At 46.6% G+C, this 22,672-nt stretch overlaps 1 protein-coding gene across 2 annotated transcripts; it reads right to left on the bottom strand.

Annotated features, from left to right (window-relative positions):
- Positions 1-1,201: 1,201 nt before the first annotated feature.
- LOC308595795 (ciliary microtubule associated protein 1A-like) lies at positions 1,202-17,198 on the bottom strand. Of its 2 annotated transcripts, XM_081210514.1 has the most exons (8): positions 17,062-17,198; positions 14,187-14,275; positions 12,513-12,629; positions 10,992-11,195; positions 8,014-8,115; positions 6,100-6,221; positions 4,615-4,755; positions 1,202-2,487 (listed from the first exon to the last, which is right to left on the bottom strand). In XM_081210514.1, the coding sequence occupies exons 3-8, from the start codon at positions 12,619-12,621 to the stop codon at positions 2,407-2,409; spliced, it is 759 nt and encodes a 252-aa protein (XP_081066640.1). In that variant the 5' UTR covers positions 12,622-12,629; positions 14,187-14,275; positions 17,062-17,198; the 3' UTR covers positions 1,202-2,406. The 2 variants fall into 2 exon arrangements, with proteins under 2 accessions (XP_081066640.1, XP_081066639.1); XM_081210513.1 differs by lacking the exons at positions 14,187-14,275; positions 17,062-17,198 and having other exon boundaries at positions 12,513-12,755.
- Between the last annotated feature and the right edge of the window lie 5,474 nt (positions 17,199-22,672).

Below are 22,672 nucleotides of genomic sequence, written 5' to 3'. Positions count from 1 at the left end.
GCTATTGTTGCTCAATCATTTCATGAGAGGAGAAAATGAATGTCTGGGGAGCCCTGTGGACAACTCTGCAATTCTATGATTCTAAGATAGAGCAGGGACGCGGGTGGGTTGTCCTCTCGGTCAGGACAAAGAAGTGTGATTACCTGACAGGGAAAACCAGGAACATGTCAATATTCCTATTGTATCACTTGATGGGTATGAGGCGGAGGGCAAGGGAGAGATGGGGGCAAACCTGGTAATCAGGTTTCTGCCGGAAACCCCCTCCCATAATGTTATATAACCATGATGTTTTTGTGATGTATGCATGATGCTTCACTAAGTGTATTATGGGTATAAGGGGAAACTTATAAAAGTGGGAGCCATCCTTTGTTTGAGGCTTCTTCCTGCTTCTTCCATGAGGTGGGTAGAAGACCCACCTGCTTGGGCCGGCCTTTGACCTGCCCTCAGCCAATAGAAAAGATCACCCACCCACCCTCCCTCAAATTAATAATTTCTTGCCTCCATAACTTCATCCTACGTCAGCGGTCTTCAAATTAATGATTCTTTCCTTACAGGCTAATATTTTGTGTTTCAGGTCAGCGGGCACTGCTGCGGTCGTAAGATGGTTGCTGTATTCAGAACCGGGAAGGAATTTTCCCTGCATTGGCAGGTTTCGCCTTCCCCATAGCATTTTGTCACAACCTTGCCGGTTTTAGGCCTTGGCAAGGTATCCTTTAGTCTAGCATCAAGTCGAGGGTGATGCATTCATGCTCCCTCCCCATGCGGTGGCGTTTGCAGGGCCCATTAAAGGGCAAAACCCGCGAGTCCCTAGCCCTAGAGCAGCGGTGGAAGGGCAATCTGTGTAAGTTTGCGCTTTGCAGTCCCCTCTCACTGGGCCTCATCAGCCTGCATATCCTCAGCCAGGCGGGCTGAGAGGGTTACCTGCCAAGGCCTGTGCCAAGTTTCCCACTTCTGAAGCTCAATAAAGTTGTGGCCAATTTGAACCCATACTCTGGTCTCTTATCTCATCATTTGGGGAAAAGGGGTAGGCACCACAGACAGGGTTTAGCGCGTGTGCCCGCAAGCTGCTGTTTTGCTCGAATATTCTTGGCTGGTGTCTTTGTTTGTCAAATCCAAGTGAGCCCAAGGATTTTCGTACAACAACCCCAAGACAAGAAAGAGTCACACACCATTTGTATCATCCCAATCGTCTTGCAAAGTATTTTGTTGGCACCGTTTCTTTTTAATCAATGAACCGGGGACTATACAAGCAGCAACCTTTGCACACTCTTGGGAAGAAGAGGTCTGCAGCGCTAGCACCTGGCAAATGGGCTTACGGTGATGAATGCAGGGAGTCAGAGCCAAGGAAAGGTCATTTCACTTCTGGGATGTGAGTCTACCTCGGAGGCATGGAGTCTGGAGAGGCCAGTTTGGCACAAAACTGAGGTGGGATCCCTTGACTGGCGGAAGGAGAGCAGAGGATGCAAACTGGGGAAGATCCGTAATGTTTTCTATGTAATTCATACAGATTGCAGAATTCAGCCTTTCTGGGCACAGAATTTGGATTCAAGCACAGAAAACCGAGATGCAGTGGTACCTCTGGTTGCGAACGGGATCTGTTCCAGAGGCCCGTTCGCATTCGCAACATGAAAAGCCCACAACCTGAAGTGCCATATCTGCACAGGTGCGTGGCATGATTTGGTGCTTGTGCGCATGCGCGAGCAGCAAAACCCGGAAGTAACCCTTTCCGGTACTTCTGGGTCACCACAGGACACAACCTGAAAAGACGTAACATGAAGCAAACGTAACATGAGGTATGACTGTACAGTGGAACCTTGGTTTTTGAGCGTCTCAGAAGCCGAACGCCAAAAACCCATAAGTGATTGCTTCCGTTTTTGAACACGCCTCGGAAGTCAAACGGCTTCCGGTGTGTGTTTTTCCATTTTTTCAATGGAACCACCCATTGATCCTTGGTTTTCAAACATTTCGCAAGTCGAATGGTCTTCTGGAATGGATTACGTTTGAAAACCGAGGTTCTGCTGTAATAGCTGTGAGGTACAAATAGGAAGATATTTCCCTCCTGCCCCCATCTCGCTGCACAGCCTTCCTGGACCTTCCTCAGCGCACACATCCTTAGAGAAAACTGGGGTGACTAAGGGGTGAATGGATCAGAGCAATGCAGTCAAAGGATCTGGGAACAGGGAGAATCAAAGCTGCAACAGTTTCCCAAAGGAACTGAGAGGGTAGGCTATGAGCCTCGCTGAACCCAGGCCCCCCAGCTCTGAGGACCCTCCCAGGCCTCAGATACAGCCCACCCCACTTCCCTCCCCAGGCCCCAATCTCCAGCGACAGCACAAAGCACCGAGAGATCCGTATGTTGCCAAAGGAATATTTCTTGTCCAGACCATCTTCATCAATGGAGCCAGTTTAATCTGCCACTTCCACAATGAGAGGAGCCACGTAGTCCGAGTGGCGGATCCCAAAGGTCAAGCCACGTTGCGGGCTGTGCTGCAGGAGGAAGGAGAGACGGAGGGACAGGGTTAGGCACTGCCAGCGGAAAGGAAGGGGTGGGGGCACCGAACAATGGAGAGTAGCTGGAAAGCTGGTGCAGTGGTTAGTGTTGGGATGCTTCCAAGGGAAAGGGGGCAATTTGCAAGCACCCAGCTGGATCCAGCCCACCGGCCAGTAATAATAATAATAATAAATTTATTTATATCCCACCCTCCCCAGCCGAAGCCGGGCTCAGAGCGGCTAACCACAATAAAATGATACAACATTCTAAAATCATTTCATTACAAAATCAGTTCAAATCAGATTAATGGCAACCATTGGGCTAGAGTTCTGTGAGGATTGCCAAAGGAGGGGGTCAGGCTGTGCCCTGGCCAAAGGCCTGGTGGAACAGCTCTGTCTTGCAGGCCCTGCGGAAAGATGTCAAGTCCTGCAGGGCCCTAGTCTCTTGTGACAGAGCGTTCCACCAGATTGGAGCCGCAGCTGAAAAAGCCCTGGCTCTGGTTGAGGCCAGCCTAACCGTATAGGGCTTTAAAGGTCAAAACCAGCACCTTAAACCTGATCCTGTACTCCACCGGGAGCCAGTGCAGCAGGTATAGCACCGGGTGATTGTGATCCCACAGTGAGGACCCCGTAAGGAGCCTCGCCGCGGCATTCTGCACCCGCTGGAGTTTCTGGATCAGTCTCAAGGGCAGTCCCACGTAGAGCGAGTTACAATAATCCAGTCTGGAGGTGACCGTCGCATGGATCACAGTGGCTAGGTCAGGGCGGGAGAGGTAAGGAGCCAACTGCTTAGCTTGGCGGAAATGAGGGTAGCCGGGCGATCTCCGGTCCTTGGCTCAGCCTGAAACAGTGACTCGCAGCTTCAGAAGCCTTCGGAAGCTGGAGCATGCTCTACTCAGCAGAGTAAATAACACTGCGCAAACAGAAGTGGCAGGAGACGGCTGTGAGAGCATATTTACAGGCTCACCTACCTTTCAGGGTTGTTGTGAAGATTTAAAAAAGGGGAGAACTAGGCATGCCACCTTGAGCTCGCTGGAGGGATGTGGGATATCATAGAATCATGGAAAGGGGAATGGTTAAGTAAACTATGTGACTACGTGGAGTTAGCAAAGTTGATGGACTTGATAAGGCATAAATCCAAAACTATAATTCAGAAACAATGGGAATGCTTAAATGAATATTCAAACAAAAACATCTTGGAGGTCCCGGTCCGCAGGGAGGTTAGACTGGCCTTGACCAGAGCCAGGGCTTTTTCGGCCGTGGCCCCGATCTGGTGGAACGCTCTGTCACAAGAGACTAGTGCCCTGCGGGACTTGACATCTTTCTGCAGGGCCTGCAAGACAGAGCTGTTCCACCAGGCCTTTGGCCAAGGCGCAGTCTGACCCCCTCCTTTGGTAATCCTCAAAGAACTCTAGCCCAATGGTTGCCATTAATTTGACTCTGAATTGATTTTAGAATGTATTTCTATTAATTGATTGTGATTTTATGCAGACTGTGTTACTTTTACTGTTGTTGGCCGCTCTGAGCCCGGCTTCGGCTGGGGAGGCCAGGATATAAATAAAATTATTATTATTATTATTATTATTATTATTATTATTATTATTATTATTATTATTATTATGGCCCCATTACCTCCAGTAGCTTAGGGCCTCATCAAACCTAAATCCAGCCCTGCTCCTGTTCTCACAGTGGCCAAACCAGTGCCCATTGTGGAAAAGCAGGATTCAGTCACGAGAGTCCTCTCCCCTCCCAGGGTTTCCAGCAACTGGGGATTCAGAGGCAGAATTTAGGCATCAAACTGTGGAGGCAGAGCATTGCTAGCAGCCATCAACAACTCTCTCCCCCTCCACGAATTTCTCCAACCCTCTTTTAGAATGAATTGATTTTAGAATGTATTTCAATTAATTGATTGTGGTTTTATGTAAACTGTGTTATTTTTACTGTTGTTAGCTGCTCTGAGCCCAGCTTCAGCTGGGGAGGGCGGGATATAAATAAAATATTATTATCATTATCATTATCATTATCATTATCATCATCATCATCATCATCATCATCATCATCATCTTTGCTGCAGGACAGTTCCCCCCCAACCCCATAATGCCTTCTGCTGCCACCTGCCGTCACCTTCTCGGGGCTGTAGGCTCCTGGACCGGGCTTCAAAGTGTTGTCTCCTGGGGGCATGTTGCGGGCCAGCATGCTGAAGTGCGGTGGCCGTTTCTTGTAGACGCTGGGATCCACCAGGCGGTAGTTGCAGGGCCCTGGTGTCTGTCGTGCAAGGAGGGGGGAAAGCATCACTAGGTGTCAGGGAATGGTCTGGAGACAAGGACTGGGGAATGCCTTCTATGGTAGTGAAATAAAAAATTCAAGGTCTTATATATATAAAATAAAGGGATGCGGGTGGCGCTGTGGGTTAAACCACAGAGCCTAGTGCTTGCCAATCAGAAGGTTGGCGGTTCGAATCACCGCAAAAGGGTGAGCTCCCGTTGCTCGGTCCCTGCTCCTGCCAACCCAGCAGTTCGAAAGCACACCAGTGCAAGTAGATAAATAGGTACCGCTCTGGTGGGAAGGTAAACAGCGTTTCCGTGTGCTGCTCTGGTTCGCCAGAAGCGGCTTAGTCATGCTGGCCACATGACCCAGAAGCTGTACGCCGGCTCCCTCGGCCAGTAAACAAGATGAGTGCCGCAACCCCAGAGTTGGCCATGACTGGACCTAATGGTCAGGGGTCCCTTTACCTTTACCGGGCATGGGCCGGATCACTCCCACGGAGATCCTCCATGAGCCAGGCTGGCACATCACGGCACTGGAAATCACTTCTGCGCATGCCCAGATGCCGAAAACCGCACCTGGGCAGAAGCAATTTCCAGCATCTGGGCATGTGCAGAGGCAATTTCCAGGATCTGAGCATGTGAAGAAGCGATTTCCAGAGCCACAGAAGAGAGTCCACACGCTGCGCTTTGCTGGTTTAGCGCAGCACGTGGGGACTGGCCAAGCGGGCAGCATGGTTCGGGGGCGGCTCATGGGCTGATTAAGCGACCCTCATGGGCCACTTCTGGCCCATGGGCCTTAGGTTGCTGACCTCTGACTTAAGTGTTTGAAAATAATCTCCTATTTGAAAATATTGTTACTCTTTTGTTTAAGAACCAGATCAATGCACCACCCTACCATACCTGAAGGAGCGTCTCCACCCCCATCGCTAAGGTCCAGCTCCAAGGGCCTTCTAGTGGTTCCCTCATTGCGAGAAGCCAAGTTACAGGGAACCAGGCACAGGGCCTTTTCGGTAGTGGCGCCCGCTCTGTGGAACGCCCTCCCATCAGATGTCAAAGAGATCTGAAAGCCCTATTCAGGGAAGTTTTTAATATGTGACATTTTAATGTATTTTTCATCTTTGTTGGAAGCCGCCCAGAGTGGCTGGGGAATCCCAGCCAGATGGGCAGGGTAGAAATTATTATTATTATTATTATTATTATTATTATTATTATTTAAAATAACTACCCTGGATTTCTTGGTTGTGCGTTCATCAGACAATTTCAAGGTCACCGGCAAAGGGGAAGAGGATTTCGTAAATCTCTCACTCCACGGTCTTCAAAACCTGTCCGTTCTGCTACTCACCTTGCTGAGGTCCTCATAGAAGCTGCCGATTGACTTGCGCCCATAAATGGAGAAATTGGGGGCAGAGGTCTTGCCAACCACATTGGGCCCCAGCATGGGAGGGAGCCAGTAGGCTGCAGGGCCTAGAGGTGGGGGGGCAGGAAGTGGAGAGAAGTGATTCAGTGGGGCATATGGGAACGTATAGAAGTGTGTGAGAACCTGGAACCTTCTGCACTCAAAGCAAACCTTCTATTGCTGAGCTGCAATGGCCTTTCCAAAATAGAGACGTATGAAACTACCCCATACAGAGCCAAACCACCGGTCCAAGTCCAACAGAGGTATTTTAAGGGTAGCGCGGCCGATTTGACAGCACTGGGCGCCGCACTGCTGGGGGCGTCACCATAATGCTATAGAACGGAGAGCGAAAGCCGAGGGGGGCACTGAATTTTCACACTGCACAGGGCACCACTGAAATTTGAGAGGCCATAATCCTCCACTAGGTCCATGTCACTCAGGCCAAAGCGATGTTATAAGAATTCTAAGGTCTCAAATATAAATTAAATGTTCATAAATGTACAAGGCAAACACAGATGTAAGTACACTGGTGCCTTGGTTTAAGAGCAGCTTAGTTTATGAACAACTTGGATTGTTGGAACGCTGCAAACCCGGAAGTAGGTGTTTTGGTTTGTGAACTTTGCCTTGGAAGCAGAACAGGTTGAGTGTGTTCCATTTGTAAATTGAGTCCCCCGCTGCTATGGGAAAGCACGTCTTGGTTTAAGAATGCTTTGGTTTAAGAATGGGCTTCTGGAACGGATGAAGTTCGTAAACTAAGGTACCACTGTATATAAACCATGTATCTGAAATAGTACAGGAGAGCAAACCTGAAGCCATTGGGACTCTCCCAAATTGATCTCAAATATTTCTCTGCAAGGAGGAAGGAAATGGGGAAAGTCTTTTGCTTACCTGTCTTAAGGGTGTATTTGTGTATGAATAAGGTGAGCCTGTGACCTGGGTTCAGGAAGTAAAGTATTCACAAAAGAATGGCCAGACTGCCCAGGTAATGCAGTCAGTGACCATTAACAGATATCCCGGCAAACAGGATTTCTGCTGTAGACTGTATTGTTCTGTGATGTATGTATGATGTTTCTGGGAGTGGTCTTGGGCTACAGGGTGGGCAATTTCAAAAGTCTATATAGGGGCTTGCGCACCTTTCTTTGGGGTTCTCCTCCCTCCTGCGTGTGGTGAGTGGGGACCCTTTTGCAACAGTTCCTTGACTAAAATCAGGCTTACTAGCTATGGTTTTCCCAGTAGTGATGTACGGAAGTGAGAGCTGGACCATAAAGAAGGCTGATCGCCAAAGAATGGATGCTTTTGAATTATGGTGCTGGAAGAGACTCTTGAGAGTCCCATGGACTGCAAGAAAATCAAACCGATCCATTCTGAAGGAAATCAGCCCTGAGTGCTCACTGGAAGGACAGATCCTGAAGCCGAGGCTCCAGTACTTTGGCCACCTCATGAGAAGAGAAGACTCCCTGGAAAAGACCCTGATGCTGGGAAAGATGGAGGGCACAAGGAGAAGGGGACGACAGAGGACGAGATGGTTGGACAGTGTTCTCGAAGAGACCAGTATGAGTTTGACCAAACTGCGGGAGGCAGTGGAAGACAGGAGTGCCTGGCGTGCTCTGGTCCAGGGGTCACGAAGAATCGGACATGACTGAACGACTAGACAACAACAACAACAGCTGCTTTGCTTCTCAATATACTCTGGTTGGCCTCTGTTATTTTCTCTTACCAATAGGGAGCCCGCTTAAGGACTCTGTACGGGCTCTTGGATACCCCATAAGGGAAAAGGAGCAATTTTTTACTTATAACCAATAAATGTCATTTTTACCTTTGTCTGCAAACACCCTTCCCACCTGGCGTCCTCTCTCTCACCTGGTGTCTGGTCGTTCTGGAATTCCTTCGTCCGGTGGGCAAGGGAATACATGGGGGCAGAGCGGTAAGCCCATCTCCCTGCTTTCTCCGGGGAATAGCAGCCTGTTGGAAGCAGAGAGCCGCAATCTGATCAGGATGCAGAAGGGCACAGAGGAGGGTTAACAGTCAGCCGTCCCTTCCAGCTCTTTAACTCTATGATTCTCTGTATGAACCCCCTGTTGAAAAACCTCCGATGGAGAGCCCACCACCTTCTGAAGGAATCTGTTCCGAATGTTAGAAGGATACTGGAATGAAGTTATATGGCTTTAGCAGAAATGTTATAAAGAATTAAGTAAAAACAGATTGTTAATGGGCCAAAGTGGAAAATTTAAGGTTAGATTGTGTTAAGATAAATTATAGGGGGGAAAATTGAGAAAGATGGAAAGGATTTGCTGAAATAGCTAATTGAACTAGAATACAAAAAAGGGAGGTGTGAGGAGGTCGACGAAACAAGTAAATGAAAGGTAAAGATACGGAAATATTGGATGTGTTTTTAAATGTTTTTGTTTTTCTTGTTGTTTTGCTGTATTGTTTTTTGTTTTTGTTTTTATTTTTGATGTATTGTAAGGTATTGTTTTGTTTTGTTTAACTTTTTATTGTTTCTTTTTTCTTTTTTCTGTAACTATTAAACTTCTAATAAATATCATTTTAAAAAAACAAAATGAAGGAATCTGTTCCATTGATGAACAGTTCTTTACCACCAGGAAGTTATTCCTAAGCTTCAGTCACAATCTCCCTTCTTGTAACTTGAATGCATCTCCTATGGAGCCGCAGAAAAGCAAGTTTGCTCCATCTTCCCCAGTGGAAGAACATTGGAATACGGCTGAGTTAGAAAGGGGAGTTTTGGTCTTGCGGCTGCTCCCTTTCTTCCCAAAAGAAAAATGGGAAGTGCCTCTTCACTAACTCTAACCCCCTGTCTCACTACTAATTCCAATTGTTGACTTCTGCTAATAAAAGGAGCCTCTGCAGAGCTAGTCGGCAGCTTGCTTGGAGCATGCTTGCCGGAGTGCTTCTGTAGCCTTATTGGAGTTCACCGATTGGGTCTGCATTGCTCCGGGACAGGAGGAAGGAAGTCAAATGACACCGAGGTTGGTTCAAAGAAAGAGTTTATTCTGCCCTCCGGATAGCAGAAGGCACTTGCGTGATCAAGTCCACAGCAAGTCCAAAGAAATGAGAAGTTTCATGCAGTATATATATCCTCCAGGCACCCTCTCCCCCTTCCCCAGGAATCCAGCCACGTCAGCTTGTATACGCAGGTTGACATCACAGATGTTCCTGCTCCGGCACTCTTAACCATAAAAGGGATTTCCTTCCTGCACTCCTGACCATAAAAGGATATTCCTCTTCCTACTCTTATCTTGGAGGAAGACCCCATCATCTCCGGGAACACGCTTCTGGTGTTTTTTCCAAACTTGGGTCTGTTCGTCTTTGTGGTCAAAACATAAGATAAGGCACAAACGTGTTTTCTCTGTTCTACTCGAGCAGTCAGGGCCATCCTTGACGTCACAAACTGATAAAGGAGAGAGCTGTGTTCTTGTTAAGCATTTGCTCAACGGCTCAAGTTTATGCATTTTAGCTAAGGGAAAATATTATGCATTTTAGCTAAGAAAATAGGGATTTTGGGGCAGTTTAAAACTGCTTGCACAGTCAGTTTTTGGGTTTTGGGAAACCCATTCCTTCAATTCTGCCCAGCTCACTTGCATTCAAACTCCCGTCGTCCTAGTCATTCCTACAATGGTGTGACGCCCTGGGAATCATAGAATCATAGAATCATAGAATCATAGAATCATAGAATCATAGAATCATAGAATCATAGAATCATAGAGTTGGAAGAGACCACAAGGGCCATCGAGTCCAACCCCCTGCCAAGCAGGAAACACCATCAGAGCACTCCTGACATATGGTTGTCAAGCCTCTGCTTAAAGACCTCCAAAGCAGGAGACTCCACCACACTCCTTGGCAGCAAATTCCACTGTTGAACAGCTCTTACTGTCAGGAAGTTCTTCCTAATGTTTAGGTGGAATCTTCTTTCTTGTAGTTTGGCTCCATTGCTCCGTGTCCGCTTCTCTGGAGCAGCAGAAAACAACCTTTCTCCCTCCTCTATATGACAACCTTTTATATATTTGAACATGGCTATCATATCACCCCTTAACCTCCTCTTCTCCAGGCTAAACATGCCCAGCTCCCTTAGCCGTTCCTCATAAGGCATTGTTTCCAGGCCTTTGACCATTTTGGTTGCCCTCCTCTGGACACGTTCCAGTTTGTCAGTGTCCTTCTTGAATTGTGGTGCCCAGAACTGGACACAGTACTCCAGGTGAGGTCTGACCAGAGCAGAATACAGTGGCACTATTACTTCGGATTCAGAGGCTGAACCTGAGGAATCCCAGCCTGCACAGGAGTCCCCGCCTCCAGGGCCGGCTGAGCTTGGGCTGGGGCTTGAACCTGAAGCGCCCTCACCTGTGCCGGATCCTCAGGAGCAGGCACCAGCTGAATCCGTTCTGGCTCCGGAGGTGATGGAGGACCCATTGCCTGCAGGTGCTCCACTCTCAGCCCCGTCAGGGGAAGGTGAGGTTGCCTCTGGGTCCAGTAACCCTCCAGCCTCTCCGGAGCTGCAGAGGCTCAGGGCAGAGAGGCGGAGGGAACTAAGTTCTCGCAGGAGGAGTGCTCGCCTCCAGGCCAGGAGAGGCAAGTCACCTATGGACCGGGGCCGTCCTATGCCTCAGAGAAGATAAAGGCCAGCCAACCCATTCCCAGGTTGCGGGAGCAACATCGTTGGTAATCTGTTCCTGCCGGTATCCTGACCTGCTCTCCTGTCAGAGTTCCTGACCATGCCAAACTCCTCCCTTTGGACCTCGCTTCGCCCCGACACACAGCCTCCATACCCCCCCCCCCAGGACCAGCACAAATGGGGTGCCTCAGGCCCAGATTTCAAGACAGACCTGGCCCCGGGGTCCTAAAAGGCGGCACGTCCTTGGGGCGTCCATAGATGGAATAAGCAGGAATCCCAGCCCTGCCCCTCATGGTCATGTTGGTTGGGATGAGGTAGCCCGGGCCGGGGGAGCAGTTCTCTTGGTCCTGGGAGTGGCGAGTGCCAAAGCTGTAGGCCGGGGCCCGGGTGCGAGAAGGGTCATGCAGTTGGTAGCCTGCAAGGAGAAACAGCAGCAGGGAAGGAAGGTTAGACATTGGGCCAGAGAGACATGGCGGGGGTGGGCGGGTGATACTCTACCCCATTGGTTGCCAAACATTTTGGGGCCACTGCCCACTAGGTTCCATAAACCCACCCCAGGGCCCCCTCCCGAACCCTATGAAGGTGACCCGGAAACCGCAACTAATCCAGAATGCGGCAGCTAAACTGGTAACTGGGAGCGGCCACCGAGACCACATAACACTGGTCTTGAAAGACCTACAATGGCTCCCATTATGTTTCCAAACACAATTCAAAGTGTTGGTGCTGACCTTTAAAGCCCTAAACGGCCTCGGTCCAGAACACCTGAAGTAGCGTCTCCACCCCCATCGTTCTGCCCGGACACTGAGGTCCAGCGCCAAGGGCCTTCTGGCGGTTCCCTCACTGTGAGAAGTAAAGCTACAGGGAACCAGGCAGAGGGCCTTCTTGGTAGTGGCACCCGCCTTGTGGAACGCACTACCACCAGATGTCAAAGAGAAAAACAACTACCAGACTTTTAGAAGACATCTGAAGGCAGCCCTGTTTAGGGAAGCTTTTAATGTTTGATGCATTACTGTATTTTAATGTTTTGTTGGAAGCTGCCCAGAGTGGCTGGGGAAGCCCAGCCAGATGGGCGGGATACAAATAATAAATTATTATTATTATTATTATTATTATTATTATTATTATTATTATTATTATTATTATTATTATTAATACATTATGCAGAATAGCGGCTTTCATCACCCACTAGGGAAGCTAATAACCCAACAAAATTCAAAACAGTAACAATTAATTGCACATTTGCTCAAAATCAAATTGAAAGCATTTAGTTAATTCAAAAAAAAATTAAGTTTGATTTGAGGTACTGCATGAGAAATATATTTACGCATTCTCCCTAACAAAAATATACGGGGGAAGGAAATTTTCAGCATAAAATATTGTTTTGGTACAGATTCTTCCCAGCCACCCCTTTTCAAGAATCAGTTTTTAAAATCCTGTGAGCAATCACAGCAAAGCTCAAAAGCAGAGAGGGAAATGACAACTGGCTGCCCCCTCTTGCTTGTCCCAAAAGCGATGCTTTCTTGGAGAACTGATTTTTGTTTTCTGCAAGTGGTTGACATTTCCTTCCTGAGCTGACACCTCCTGTCCTTTTTCAACCTTTTATTCCCATGCCCACCGCAACATCCAGCGGCAAGCAGTTCCACAAGTCGTTTCTGTGCTGGGTGGGCTGCTCCTGTTTAGCCCATTCTAGGGTTTGAAAGATGGACTTTGTCCCCACCCCAAATTCACTCACCTACGTTTGATGGGAGAGCATATTTGGGCCCGGGGCTGCTGTAGAGGGCAGCGATTGGCCCTCTGGGCCGGTGGGGGCGCCAGGACCCCACCCAAACATCTGTCGACATGTTCCGGTCTTGGGAGAGGAAGGGAAAGGAGATTGTGAGCTGCTTTGAGACTCCTTTGGGTAGTGATAAAGCGAGATATCAAATCCAAACTCCTCCTCCTCCTCCTCCTCCTCCTCTTCTCCTCCTCCTCCTCCTCCTCCTCCTCCTCTTCTTCTTCTTCTTCTTCTTCTTCTTCTTCTTCTTCTTCTTCTTCTTCTTCCTGCTGTATAATAGGGGAATGCACTCTGCTAAGTGAAGAACCTTGCTAGCACGAGTTAGGAAAAATAATACTAATCAATATATCCTCTCCGGTTACTCACAACATTCCCAGAAAGTCATGCATCCACAGCAGTGACCAGGGGAGGAATGACTGCTGGGAGGAGCGCAAAGATAAGAAATGTCATAGTGCATCCACAGCTGTACATCATACGCCTTCCTCTGCCCCAGCTGCAACAAAACATGTCTCTCCCACATTGGTCTCTACAAACTTCTATCAGCTTGACTTCACCCCCCCCCCCCAAGGTGAACTCGTCTGTTGCCTCCCGAGAAATATGGAATGCCAACAAACAACGCTGCAAAATCCAACTATTTAGTTTAATTAATGCAACAAATCTGGTGAGTTGGCTCCAGCTGTTCAAAGTCTGATAGTCATTGACACTCACAGTTCCCTTGACCCCAGTCAAGCTTGCAAAAATCTATCATTTGCCCGATAATAAATGTTGGAAAGGTAAAGAAACTGAAGGCACATTCTTTCACCTTTGGTGGACGTGCCCAAGGATTAAGGCCTTCTGGGAAATGATATATAATGAATTGAAAAAGGTATTTAAATATACCTTCCTGAAGAAACCAGAGGCCTTTCTCCTGGGCATAGTCGGCCAATTGGTGCCAAAGAAGGACAGAACTTTCTTTATGTATGCAACTACAGCGGCAAGACTACTCATCGCGAAATATTGGAAGATACAGGAGCTACCCACACTGGAAGAATGGCAGATGAAAGTGATGGACTACATGGAATTGGCAGAAATGACTGGCAGAATTCGTGACCAGGGAGAAGAGTCGGTGGAGGAAGACTGGAAGAAATTTAAGGATTATTTGCAGAAGCACTGTAAAATTAAGGAATGTTAAAATGATGTCTGATGGAAAATAAGTGGTATTGGTAAAAAGATTTTTAAGAAAATGTAAATAGGGATTGATAATTGGAAAATTGATAATTTTAATAGGTTAATATCTTGAGTGAGGATAAATGTTAGAGGGTAAGGATTTGCTGAAATCAATATCTGAACTGGAATACAAAATGGGAGGTGCGAGGAGGTCAAGAAACTAGTGAATGGAGTATAAGATTTGAAAACACTAATCTATTTTCTGTTTTGCTTTTTGCTTTTTCTTTTGTTCTTATTCTTTCTTTTTTCTTCCCTTTCTTTGTTAACTTTGTCTTCTATTGGGTATTTTTTATGTGTTTTGTTTTTGTATTTTTATATTTTTGTAGTTTTTCTTATGTTTAAATTTTAGAAATTTTTTTATTGTTTGTGAAACCTTAATAAACATTATTATAAAAAAAACAAAGTCTGATCGTCATTGACACTCACAGTTCCCTTGCAGCTCCCTTCCCTCTTAGTTGCGGGGTCAGGTCAGGCTGTGACCCAGGAGCAGTCCTGGAGCAGGCGACAATTTCCCACTACAGATAATAAAACACACACAAATGCCATCTGTCCTGAATGCTTTAGCTGAGATTCCTGCATTGCAGAGGGTTGGACTAGATGACCCCTGGGGTCCCTTCCAACTCTACGATTCTATGCATGCATAATAATAATAATAATAATAATAATAATAATAATAAATTTTTATTTATACCCCACCCTTCCTGGTTCAGAAAACCGGGCTCAGGGCTGCTAACAACAAATTTAAAACATTTAATTGATGCAACAAAAAACAGCATAAAATACAGTATAAAATGTGAATAACAATAAATTCAGAATTCAAAAATCAATTTAAGGGGGAAATCCATCCAATAAACATTAGATGATCATCAGGGCTAGCTGGCTAAATTAGTCCTATTTGGGCCAGCAAGGAGACCAGGGGAGAATTAGCTGTGGGATCCCAGAGCGGGTAATCTTCATAAAAAGGGGAGGGGGAGGGAAGGAAGTGGAATAAAAGATCAGGCTAATTCAAATTGAAAACCAGGCGAAATAGCTCTGTCTTACAGGCCCTGCAGAAGGAGGTTAAATCCTGCAGGGCCCTGGTCTCCTGGGACAGAGCAGTCCACCAGGTCGGAGCCATCACTGAGAAGGCCCTGGCCCTGGTGGAGGATAGTCTGACTTCCTTAGGGCCCGGGACCCTAAGATAATTCCAGGCATCTGATGAAGTAGACAGAAGCCTGTGCCATAATCAGTGTGATATTCCTTAATGCGCTTTGTATTTGCTTCTTTCGCTGTGGCTGCCAAGTTAGTCTCCCGCATGGTTTCCAAACAAAACCAGCAAACACACGCCATTGTGTGGGTATCTCTCTCTCTCTCTCCCTCCTCTCTCTAGCCCAGTTGCCATGCCAGCGGGGACAGCAAAACAGAGCTTGACCATGCCCTGGTGGCAGCCGCGGCAGTGTCCTTCTTTGCACAAAAGCACCCACATACACAGCTAAAGAATGCCTGGCAGATGACCACCCAACCCCTGCCCTTTAAAACTTCCTGGAATCACAGGACTGTAGAGTTGGAAGGGGTCACGAAAGCCGTTCGGTCTAACCCGCCCAGAAATGCAGGAATCTATTTATTTATTTTTTAATAAAAGAAAAAGGCAGTCTGTAGCCCTCCTGGAAGGAGAGTTACGATGCAAAATGCGTAGTAAGCGAGAGGTGACCCAGCTTGGCTTCTCCTGCCTCTAAATTAGTGGGGTTTTTTAAGCCAAAGTCAGATCTGTCCTGGACGAGTGTGTTGTTTGGATACCAGGCAACGAGGATCCTATCTGGTAATAATAATAATAATAATAATAATAATAATAATAATAATAATAATAATAAATAATGGCAAGTCCGATTATTAAAACAATTACCGTATTTTTCGCTCTATAAGACACACCAGACTACAAGACGCACCTAGTTTTTCAAGGAGGAAAACAAGAAAAAAAATATTCTGAATCTCAGAAGCCAGAACATCAAGCGGGATCGCTACGCAGTGAAAGCAGCGATCCCTCTTGTTGTTCTGGCTTCTGGGATAGCTGCACAGCCTGCATTCGCTCCATAAGACGCACACACATTTCCCCTTACTTTTTAGGAGGGAAAAAGTGAGTCTTATAGAGCAAAAAATATGGTATTTCACATTTTTAAGTCCTTGGGTTTTCTATTGCTTCAATTTTGTGCTATTTTATTTTAATTCATCACAGAGAGAGAGAGAGAGAGACCCAGCCAGCCTATCTCTGGGAGCTGGAGTACAAAAAAAAGCTGTAAAAAATAAATTTAAAAATGGAGGGCACCAGGTTCCTGTTTGAGATGGTGCAGTTGCCTGAGGCCATGAGGAACTCCTAATCTTCTTCATGCATGTGGGAGAGAGAGGGAAATGTTTCAATGAGAGGGAGAGCATAGTAGTTATAAGCAGTGCTTTCTCTCTCTCTAAACAAATGTTTAGGGTTGCTCTCATTTTCCTACTCCTATTGAAACGCTGCCCCTCAATGAGGCCAAACTTAGATTTGCAAATTATTGCTCTGGAAGAATAGCAGATGAAGATGATGGACTATATGGAATTGGCAGAAATGAATGGCAGAATCCGAGACCAGGGAGAAGAAATGGTGGAGGAAGACTGGAAGAAATTTAAAGACTGTTTGCAGAAATACTGTAAAATTAATGAATGTTAAAATGATGTTGGACTGAAAATAAGTGGTTTTGGTACTAAGGCTAATAAGAATATGTAAATATAGATAGTTATATGTATGAAAATATATAGTTATAATAGGTTAAGAATACAGAATAAAGATAAATGAAAGAGGGTAAGGATTTGCTGAAAGGACTTTGTAAACGGGAATACAAAAAGGGGAGGTGTGAGGAGGTCAAGGAAACAGGCAAATGAACTTAAAGATATTGAAAAATGGATTATTTCTTTTTAAAAATATTTTTTCTTTCCTTTTTTTATTTTTTCAACTACCTGGTTTTTTTTTTTGTATTTTGTATGTGTAATTGTTGGTTTAATTATTTTTAATTTTTAAAACCTATGTTTAGTGTAAAATCTCAATAAATATTTTTTTAAAAAAATTGCAAATTATTTAGGGGGTATGCGTACCCCTGCGTACCCCCAGGAAAAAAGCACTGGTTATAAGGAACCCAAAGTGTCCACACACACACACACACACACACACACCACCCTGTAATCCAGGAATCAGGAAAGAGAGAGGCGCAGGGAACATGATAGACCCCTATGTAGTGCAGATAGATCTTATTGCAATTTAGTTCTAAGGCGGTGTTTCCGAAGAATCCCTCACCTGATCTCTTGAGGCTATTGGAGGATCACCTGCCCAGGTCTTCAGGAGTAAGCAGGGAAGCGTTGGCGCCGGGGCAGCCTGAGCTAGACTCGCCTAGCGGTTTGGATGAGTCCCTGGCCGGTCCAGGGAGGGAGTCCCTGCAAGGGAGAGTCATTCCAAGGAAACGAAGAACTGTAACGTCGGAAGGGACCCCGAGCTCTTTGCAATGCGGGAATGACAGCTTAAAAACCCCAGCCTCTGCTGGGAAACCTCCGGTGAATCGCTAGAATCAGGGAATCGTGGAGCTGGAAGAGACCCAAGAACCATCTAGTCCAGGCACCCCCAAACTCGGCCCTCCAGCTGTTTGGGGACTACAACTCCCATCATCCCCAGCTAAAAGGACCAGTGGTCAGGGATGATGGGAATTGTAGTCCCCAAACAGCTGGAGGGGCCGAGTTTGGGGATGCCTGATCTAGTCCACACACACACACCCTACGCGCCAGGCAGGTATCTCCGCTAAAGAACCCCTGGCAACACAGCTGCCTCGATTACACCCCCCAGTTTCTCCCCCAATATTTTGCCACTCATCCCAGCCAGAGACGGGGCGACGGACGAGGGCACCCCACCGCCTTTCCAACCAGCAGAGAGGACAGATCCCAGGAGATCCAGCGTGGGTGGGGTGGGGAGATCTTGGAAGGAGAAAGGGAGCCTTTCAGAAAAAGCGATCCCCGACGGGGTGTGGGATCCCCAGCACTTAAAGGTCTCATCCCCAGCCACTGAAGAGGCGGAGAAGGGATGGATCCTGCGGGAGACGGGGCTGGGATCCCGGAGCACCGACCTGGGGCTGGGAGCGGACGGCAGGGAGAGCTGCTGGACCCCCGCTCGGCGCAAGGCGGATCCCGGAGAGAGAGAGAGGCAGCCGGACTGAGCCGGCCCGGAGTTGCCCCAACCTCCGTCCCTCCGGCTCGCACTGTGTACGCTGTTTCCCGGCAACGGCGCCTCCTCCTTTCCCCGGTCCCGGGGCGGCTCCGTCGGGCGGCTTCAGCGCAGCGCCCGCTGCGTCCCTAACCAGCGCCTCTGGTCTGCCCGCGTAAAGTCTGTCCTGGGTTCAAGAGAGCGGGCGGGGAGGGGAGGTGTCAGGCAGGCTCCTAGTAAGTCTCGGGTTTCTTATTGTAACATTTTTACGGGGTTTCTCTTTTGTTGCAATGTGATTGTAAATTGAGTTTCCAGATTTTTAAAACAGGTTTCCCCATTGAATGGTTTTATGAACAATTGTTGCAAGCGGCTCTTGTTTAGTTTGGTTTTATGAATAACTCAGTACAGTGGTACCACGGGTTAAGTACTTAATTCGTTCCGGAGGTCCGTTCTTAACCTGAAACTGTTCTTAACCTGAAGCAGCACTTTAGCTAATGGGGCCTCCCGCTGCCGCCGCGCGATTTCTGTTCTCATCCTGAAGCAAAGTTCTTAACCTGAAGCACTATTTCTGGGTTAGCGGAATCTGTAACCTGAAGTGTATGTAACCTGAAGCGTATGTAACCCGAGGTACCACTGTACTTTATTTCTTTTTTAAAAATGTAGAAGGGGAAGAAATGGAGGCAGTGGGAGATTTTACTTTCTTGGGCTCCATGATCACTGCAGATGGTGACAGCAGCCACGAAATTAAAAGACGCCTGCTCCTTGGGAGAAAAGCAATGACAAACCTAGACAGCATCTTCAAAAGCAGAGACACATCACCTTGCCGACAAAGGTCCGTATAGTTAAAACTATGGTTTTCCCAGTCGTGATGTATGGAAGTGAGAGCTGGACCATAAAGAAGGCTGGTCGCCGAAGAATGGATGCTTTTGAATTCTGGTGCTGGAGGAGACTCTTGAGAGTCCCATGGACTGCAAGAAGATCAAACCTTTCCATTCTGAAGGAAATCAGCTCTGAGTGCTCACTGGAAGGACAGATCCTGAAGCTGAGGCTCCAAAACTTTGGCCACCTCATGAGAAGAGAAGACTCCCTGGAAAAGATCCTGATGTTGGGAAAGATGGAGGGCACAAGGAGAAGGGGATGACAGAGGACGAGATGGTGGGACAGTGTTCTCGAAGAGACCAGTATGAGTTTGACCAAACTGCGGGAGGCAGTGGAAGACAGGAGTGCCTGGTGTGCTCTGGTCCAGGGGGTCACAAAGAGTCGGACACAACTAAACGACTAAACAACAACAACAACTATCCTTTTGACTCAAGAAAACCACCATTTTATGGTTCAAATTGGGGGAAATTAATACAGTAAGTGGACAAAAGTACAAAGATTCACAAAATGTTTAGGGGTATGCTCCCCCCTCCCCAGAAAAAATCACTGTGAATAACGCTATATAAATTTAAAGAAACAAAAACCGCTGGCTGGAGTTACCCAGAGAGGGAAGGGCATTCTACACATGCTCAGAGAACTGCCATTTTCCCTTTTCGTTGCAAATGAACTCACATCCAAGTTGACGGCAAGAGCCGTCGAACAGTGGAACGGTCTCCCTCGAGAGGTGGCGGACTCTCCTTCCTTGGAGGTTTATAAGCAGCGGTTGGATGGCCACCTGTCCTGGATTCGAGAGCTGAGATTCCTGCCTTGCAGGGGGTTAGACTAAATGACCCACGGGGTCCCTTCCAATCCTACAACCGTAAAATCAATAGGGTCACACAACTCGCTTCTGCTACACCAGGCATAGGCAAACTCGGCCCTCCAGATGTTTTGGGACTACAATTCCCATCATCCCTGACCACTGGTCCTGTTAGCTATGGATGATGGGAATTGTAGTCCCAAAACATCTGGGGGGGCCGAGTTTGCCTATGCCTGTGCTACATGCACCTTCTGGGGAAACAACGGGCAGACTCAAGCCCAACCCTCTACGCGTCTGCTCAGAAGTGAGTCCCATTGTGTCATTAAAACTACTGCATTCTTTTTTTAAAAAAAAAATATGCTTTTTGGCTTTATTCAGTTCATTAATTTTACAATCATTTTAACATTTCAAAACTTGACTTCCTTCCCTCTCTTTCTGCAGTTCCTTAAATTTATTTTTAATACTTTCTGCATATCCAAATTGACTTAATTTGCTCATTTATTTATCTACTTTAAAATAATAATAATAATAATAATAATAATAATAATAATAATAATAATAATAATTTATTTATACCCTGCCCATCTGGCTGGATTTCCCCAGCCACTCTGGGCGGCTTCCAACAGAATATTAAAATGCAATAATCTATTAAGCATTAAAAGCTTCCCTAAACAGGGCTGCCTTCAGATTTATTCTAAAAGTCTGGTAGCTGTTTTTCTCTTTGACATCTGATGGGTGGGTGCCACCACCGAGAAGGCCCTCTGCCTGGTTCCCTGTAGCCTCACTTCTCGCAGCAAGGGAACCTCCAGAAGGCCCTCGGCGCTGGACCTCAGTGTCCGGGCAGAAAGATGGAGGTGGAGACGCTTCTTCAGGTATACTGGACCGAGGCCTTATAAAACTTCAGATTATTGCATTAACTGTGTCAATGCATTTTCATGCATACTCCTGCCTGGTGATTCTGTAAGTCGATATGATTGATTTTAGGTGATCCTGTAAGTTAACATTATTGATTTTAGGACAGTTCCTTGCAATGACTTTTATATGGCAGGTGGTTTCGGAATCAAATCATGGCCTCAATTGATTTATGCCTCTGCCACTTTATAGAACAGTTGGCCCGGAGCCATCTACTGGGTCATGTTGGGACACGGCCCTTGAGGGCAGGTCAGCTGGAATGTATACTGATTTTACCTGAACTGAGCCTTTAGAACAGAGCACATAGCACTGTGGCAAAGAATGGAAGACCAGGCAATTACAGTATCAGTTTTTAGCACCTGTGGGCACTGCTCTGTTGTTCTCAGATTATGCACCTGGACACAAGGAATAAAGGACCAGGAACAAGGAAATCACCAATGTGCATGTCGGGTGATAATTCTCAATCCATGTTCCTGGAACAGAGGCTTCACGCCAGGGCTTGTTCATTGCAGATAAATGCCACAGAACTTGCCACAACTTGGCATTGAAACAGAGGCCATGCCCTGGCTAGGGCGTGTCTTGATTTTGGAAGAATTAGGACAGCTTGCCCCAACCTTGTGCCCTCTGGATGGGAGGAGCAAAATATATGCTCAAAATAACAATAAAGGTAAAGGTAAAGGGACCCCTGACCACTAGGTCCAGTCGTGGCCGACTCTGGTGTTGCAGCGCTCATCTTGCTTTATTGGCCAAGGGAGCCAGTGTATAGCTTCCGGGTCATGTGGCCAGCATGACTAAGCCACTTCTGGCGAACCAGAGCAGCGTACGGAAACGCCATTTACCTTCCCGCTGGAGTGGTACCTATTTATCTACTTGCACTTTGACGTGCTTTTGAACTGCTAGGTTGGCAGGAGCAGGGACCGAGCAACGGGAGCTCACCCCGTCATTGGGATTCAAACTGCCAACCTTCTGATCGGCAAGTCCTAGGGTCTGTGGTTTAACCCACAGCGCCACCCGCATGCCAGAAAAAGGACTGCTATTTTTTTTTCTTTTCTGCTATTTTCCCAGAAAAAGAGGTGCTGGAACTTATCGTGAATACCTCCCTCATTCTCTTAGAACAGCAATGGTGCCAACCTGAGAGTTCTAGTGTGTTCTGGCTGAAAAAAGCCCTGATGTTGATGGTTATACCATTTTAGAAGCACAGTGGTACCTTGGTTCTTGAACGTAATCCATTCTGGAAGTCCGTTCGACTTTTAAAACGTTCAAATACCAAGTCGTGGCTTCCGATTGGCTCAGGTGCCCCAGAAACAATAGCCGACAGTCGCATCAGACGTTCGGCTTCTGAAAAACGTTTGAAAACCAGAACACTTATTTCTGGGTTTTTGACGTTTGGGAGCCGATTTGTTTGTCAACTAAGACGTTCAAGAACCAGGATTCTACTGTACGTTTTTCCTAGCAGAATTTCCATCGTATGGGTTTAGAGAGGATGACATCTAGACTAACACACACACACCCCAAGCTCAACAATGCAGCTGCCTGTATTTTTCTCTGTAGGAATGTTGACCTCAGGATGAGTTCTTGAGCTTCCAGATTTAAGAACGACGGGAGAGGAGAGGCCACTCATGCTCCGAGTCCTGCTTATGGGCTTCTCCACATGCATCTGGTAGACCATGGAAAGAACAGCATGCTGGGCTAGATTGAGCTGAATTACAATTTATCACTAAACTGAAAACTATGGAGAGGATTGCTTCGCTTGTAGTATTTATTTTATTTTATTTTATTTTATTTCTCCAGAAAGTGCGTGGAGAGCAGTGCTTCACTTGCAGTATTTATTTTATTTTATTTCTCCAGAGAGAGTGGGGAGAGCAGTGCTTCGCTTGCAGTATTTATTTTATTTTATTTTTCATTTATTTTTCATTTTATTTATTTTATTTTAATTTATTTCTCTAGAAAGAGCAGGGAGAGCATCGCTTCGCTTGCAGTATTTATTTTATTTTATTTTATTTCTCCAGAAAGAGCGGGGAGAGCATCGCTTCGCTTGCAGTATTTTATTTTTTATTTATTTTATTTTATTATTTTATTTTTCATTTTATTTATTTTATTTTAATTTATTTCTCCAGAAAGAGCGGG

The sequence above is a fragment of the Podarcis bocagei genome (genome assembly GCF_964188305.1).
Source record: "Podarcis bocagei genome assembly, chromosome: 10".
Taxonomy (NCBI): domain Eukaryota; kingdom Metazoa; phylum Chordata; class Lepidosauria; order Squamata; family Lacertidae; genus Podarcis; species Podarcis bocagei.
Note: the sequence above shows the minus strand (reverse complement) of the source record. Positions and strands in the feature narration are given on the sequence as shown.

Bases quoted from the DNA above. Each gene is read 5' to 3' on its own strand.
- LOC308595795 (XM_081210514.1), bottom strand. From the start codon at position 12,621: ATGTCGACAGATGTTTGGGTGGGGTCCTGGCGCCCCCACCGGCCCAGA. The intron at 11,196-12,512 runs GTGAGTGAATTT...TTCTCCTTGCAG, and splicing joins TGCTCTCCCATCAAACGTAG to GCTACCAACTGCATGACCCT. The intron at 6,222-8,013 runs GTGAGAGAGAGG...CCCCACCTCTAG, and splicing joins CCAGAACGACCAGACACCAG to GCCCTGCAGCCTACTGGCTC.